The following is a 5,601-nucleotide window of genomic DNA, read 5'->3' on the forward strand; positions in this document are numbered from 1 at the left end:
CATATAAAGACACGCATCACCTTGCTGACCCTCCATCAAGATCTTTGTTTATCTTCTTGGTTCTTCAAAGATTGCTAGTTCATTTCACTGCAGTCTATAATTTTGTAACTAATCGAACCACCTCGTCTAAACGAAGTGCCTGAAAATACTTTTTTTGTTTATACATGTGGCTGTGAGACTCAAAATTTATGTAAAAGTTTTAACTTGGTACAGATGAGTCAGTTTAGGTCTGCACATAGGGAAAGAAAACAAATTTTGAAACTTGATAGATCATGGTTATGCCTTCCAGGCTTTGGTCTAATGATAAGAGCGTAGCTTGTGATTTGTGGTTAGGTGCATGTCACGAGTACGAACTCTACCACAAACAAAAACATGGTATGGAGAACCATAAAGGGGAGGACTCATTATCTACGGAGTTTCGAACTCTGGCTATCAAATAGTTCATGGTTATGTTCCACTACTGAAATAGTGACACATGAATCCTCTAACAACTATTTTAATACTGATGCTGGAAAAGGACAGGTGTAATATTGTTGAAACTTACTTGAAGAAAGACAAACAATTGATATTTTTTCTCAAATAAGTGAAATAATAATAGTGGAGATAAGTGATGTTCCATTTCAAAGTTAAAGCAGAAGAAACCAATTGAAACCTGAATTATAAAAGCCATATTATGTTATTTAACTAACGTACATGAGTCATTTGTGGCCTAATTTTGGTAGAACCCCCAATACCGAAAGGGTTTTTGATTCATCATGGAATATTCTATTAGAGTAAACTATACTTATTATTCCACTAAGTACCTACTATTAACACAAGCATTCGATAACTTTGTGCCTTGCTTTGGGCCAAGTCGACACGGTTTTCCTTAAAAGGCCTTACTTATTTTATATATATATATGTAGCTTTCCAATCTTTTCAGCTATTAACGTGAGACTTCTGTTCACACACCCGATAATCTCCCCCTCGAACTAAGTTCCACATGGCCCATCACCACGATCCACAGGTCAATTTTTGAGATTCACTGTGTGCCACACATCATTTGAGTATTTTTATGGCAACTGATGCCTGCAACTAGCTTCTTTATGTGCGTCTCTAAGTTCATAAGGGTAAGCAAACCAAGTCCCAAACCATCATTTGCCTTCTTCATACTTTCCCGCCAAACATGCGCTCTGATTTCAATTGTTGGAGGGCTAAATCAGTCCAAAGATATTCTTAACATGGTCCACTTTGGGTCAAGTCGGCACAGTTTTTCCCAAAAGGCCTCACACCCTTATATAGTTTCTCAATCTTTTCGGCTATCAAAATGGAACTTTTATTCGCACATACAACAAGAATTAACTAAAAATTACAAACATAGATCAGAATACCACCACAGGACACTAAAACTAAGATATCAGAAATAGACTATAAACTGTAAAAGCATAAACAAAATGACCTTGCTAGATAAGTAAAATGTAAAAAACTGATAGAAGAGGATTCTGATGAGAGAAGCACTAATCATAAAGGATTACTATAATTAGACAATGAGATGACCTAAACCATATTTTAAAGTAAGTATTAGTTAGTGACCACCAGCTGTTTTTATAAAACCCAAACTGATGACATTTAGTTTTTATGAAATTAATTGTTTATTTGGACCACTTATCACCCAAACTGTAAATGGTACTTGTGGTTTTCCTTAAACCTGATATCTTGGAATAGACTTTTTCATATAAACTTACTGCTTTATGAAAACTTCAACTGAGTCATGACCTACTCCAATAGTATTTGAATATCTTTAAAATTAATTCTGTGGCCAATGTTTTACATCTTTATATAAAGAAGTGACATTCACAATATTTTGTACATGTACACTTGTTTGTTTTTCTATATTGCATAAACATGAATGCCATCAATAGTGCAGAGTGGAGGATCAGGATGGCTGGTGGCTCGTTCGAAAATTTGGCACCAGAATCAAGCCTAGTCACAAGAATGTATCTTTCATTCGAACGATTCTTGAAAAATTTGATCTTGATAGTCAGGAGATTCTTGGAGAAATCATGGAACATAGGAAAGAATGAACCAAGGAAGGTGATCCATTGTCTTAAAGTTGGAATAGCTCTAAGCGTTGTATCGTTGTTTTATTATATGAGACCTTTGTATAATGGTGTTGGAGGAACTGCAATGTGGGCTGTTATGACTGTTGTTGTGGTTTTTGAGTACACTGTGGGTAAGTAGTAAGTACTTTGAAAAAAAATCATATTTTTTTTACACTTTTTTGTAGGCTAAGAGTTATAAGAAAATTGCAGGAGCAACACTATACAAATGCTTAAACAGAGCTACTGGTACTTTTTGTGCTGGATTTCTTGCTATAGGGATCCATTGGATTGCTAATCAATCAGGCAAAAGATTTGAGCCTATAATTATGGGAGTTTCTATTTTCATATTAGGTGAGTGATGTTTGTAAATAAAGATTACTTTTTGCATATAGGATATGACTATGTTGTTTGGACTCTCCAAAAATACTACCGCACCTGTGCCAGATCATCCAAAAGTACACTACTTTGTGAGGATCTGACATGCACACATCCACATTTTTTAAGAGTCCGAGCTACCTAGGGATAATTTTCATATTAGGTGAGTGATCTTTGTACATATAGGACTTGGATTATCTGTTCTAATTTTTTTCTTTCTTCACTCGATTTAGCCTCAGCAGCAACTTTCACAAGGTTCATTCCTGCAGTGAAAGCGCGGTTTGATTATGGCACTATGATCTTCATCCTGACTTTCACATTGGTTTCAATATCTGGATATCGAGTTGCAAATTTGTTGAACATGGCTCACGAGAGAGTATCAACGATCATCATCGGTGCTTCCTTGTGTGTTATTACAAGCATTCTCATATTTCCCATATGGGCTGGTGAAGAGCTCCATAAACTTGTCATTAGTAACTTGGAAAAGCTAGCAGAGTCCTTAGATTGTAAGTATTTTCTTGCCTAAAATTTGGATATCAGTAATAAAATTTCATTATATATTGTTTTTAAAGTTGATCCACAATTGTCCTTTTAGGTTGTGTAGCTGAATTTTTTAGTGACAGTGAAGACACAACAACAAATCCTAAGAAAATGCTAGCTTTCAAGTGTGTGTTGAATTCAAAGGCCTCTGAAGAGACAATGGTAAGTTTTTGCCAATATCAATATAAGCTATGTTACTCGGACTGTTTAAAATACTGTTTAAAATACTGTTGGGTGTGTGTCAGATCCTCCAAACAAATGTTTTCAGCATTTGTGGCTGAAATCCTAGCGATCCATCAGGATTTGTGGCACCGACTCATTTTTTACTTCAAAATTGATCCAAATAACCTCAAAACAACTTCAAATTTTACTGATATAACATGGAATTATCTGCTAGGCTAACTTTGCTAGATGGGAGCCTGCTCATGGACTTTTCAACTTTCAACATCCATGGGGAAAATACCTTAAGATCAGCGCGTCAATGCGCAGTTGTGCCTGTTGCATTGAGGCACTAACTAGCTGCATTAATCAAAAAGATCAGGTCAGCTAAATTCTTAAATCCTTCTTAATTCTACTAAAAAATTATAGAACTCTTTAACTAACTAAAAGGCGAAAATTTCATTATGTTATAGGCTTCTGAGTTGTTAAAGAATCAGCTTACTAACACTTGCCAACAAGTAAGTTCAAGTACAAGTGAGATACTGAATGAGTTGGCTTTAAACATGAAAACAATGAGAAAATCCTCCAGGATGGATATGTTAATACAAGAAAAGAATAATGCGATTCAAGAACTAGAAACTCTTATGGAACAACTTTCAGGATTACTTATTATTCAGCCAAATAATGTAAAGGATGATCAAGAAAAGCCAGATATAAGAACAAGTAGTACTAATGTTATCCCTCTGGTTGAAATCATACCAACTGCAACATTTGCTTCGTTAGTGATTGAAATTGCCACGAGGATCGAAGTGGTTGTTGATGTTGTTGAAGAATTATCAAAACTGGCAAAATTCAAACTTGAGGATGCTGATATGATGATCAAACAGAACAAAGCAGTCATCAAGAATATCATAAACTAGTAGTACTGTTTATAGATAAACTTTACTGTTGATTTCATATGTCTTGCTATGTTCAGGTTACCAATTAATTGCTAGCTATCCAATTTCCTAATTGTCCATTTGATATGGTTTCTACTTTAATTCTATTTCAATTTATGGACCTTTTTGGACAAGGTTTGAATGTCTCTTCCGCGCAAACTAGAATTCTTACGAAAAAAATATGTAATTGAGGTTTAAAATTTTATAAATGATTGCAAACGTCAAGAGAAATAATCTTAACATAACTAATGGAGTACCAACATTACTAATGTCAGTATTATTAATACATCTTATTCTTGGTAAGGCAGAGCTACTAGCCCCTATGCGAGTTCAACTCAGTAGATTTTAATGGGAAAACTACATAAATCCCATTAGTTTAGGTCTTAATTACTAAGATTCCTGATAGTTTTAAATATTACTTCCTCTCTGCCGAATTTTAAAATCGAGATATCTATTTTATTTTTTAAATTAACTGGGTCTGGTTGTAACTGATTTCCTTAATTAGAGGAGTAAATGATGATTTTTAGAATACATGACAATTAATTCTGAAAATTAAATTAATCAAATCACTTAATATATGGCAGAAATAAAGGAGTGTATTTATGTTTACTTAATTTTATTTATTATTTATTTATTATTCTTTGAAATAATAAATTCATTAATATTATTATTATTAATAAAAAAAACAAAAAACATGTATATCTTGGTCATGTAATTTGATTAATTTCATTTTATTACTCGTAAAATAATAAATTCATTAATTTGGTGTATCTATTATTAATAGATGATGTATCCTACAAACTAAACACTTAGATACATGTCCTACAAACTAAACGCTTAGGGGTCGTTTGGTTTGAAAATGAGTGATGATGGGATAAGTTATGTTGGGATTAGTTATGATGGGATAAGTTGTGTTGAGATTATTTTTTATTGAGTGTTTGGTTTGTTGTATTCAAAATAATAAAGTTTAAGAATAATTTATTTGATTACAAAAATGCCCCTCATTAATGTAAAAAGTGATAGAACCAAAGGGTTGAAAGAGACATTTTTGTCATTTACCTATTTTATCCCGGGATAAGTTATCCCGGGATTACTATACCACCCAAGGAGAGGGATAACTTATCCCGGTACTAATTATTAATCCCGGGATAAGTTATCCCGAACTTGCCAACCAAACAACAAAATAAGCGGTACTATAATTTAATCCCGGGACTATTTGGTACTATCCTTCACACCAAACGACCCCTNTGACATTTTTAGTCCCACAAAGAATTTTCATAGATACTCATATACATGAAACCAATAAGAAAAATGTTCTCACCTTGGACATTTTTTCTTTCATAAGTAAATTATAAAAATAAAATTTTGATGAAACATATATAAAATCTTTAAAATTGTTTATGAATATAATATATTATGTATGTATAATAATAAAATTTATGTATATAAGTTGTTGGTTCGGTTCGGTTATTTCTTCAATTTTTTTCGAACAAAACCATAACCAAACC

At 33.2% G+C, this 5,601-nt stretch overlaps 1 protein-coding gene across 1 annotated transcript; it reads left to right on the forward strand.

Annotated features, from left to right (window-relative positions):
• The first annotated feature begins 1,884 nt into the window (after positions 1-1,884).
• Positions 1,885-4,075, forward strand: LOC125842271 (aluminum-activated malate transporter 10-like). Its single transcript, XM_049521542.1, has 6 exons — positions 1,885-2,212; positions 2,292-2,432; positions 2,690-2,962; positions 3,052-3,158; positions 3,394-3,537; positions 3,629-4,075. Exons 1-6 carry the CDS (start codon positions 1,885-1,887, stop codon positions 4,073-4,075), a joined length of 1,440 nt encoding a protein of 479 aa, XP_049377499.1.
• Positions 4,076-5,601: the final 1,526 nt, after the last annotated feature.

This window comes from Solanum stenotomum, chromosome 10 (assembly GCF_019186545.1).
Source record: "Solanum stenotomum isolate F172 chromosome 10, ASM1918654v1, whole genome shotgun sequence".
NCBI classification, from domain to species: domain Eukaryota; kingdom Viridiplantae; phylum Streptophyta; class Magnoliopsida; order Solanales; family Solanaceae; genus Solanum; species Solanum stenotomum.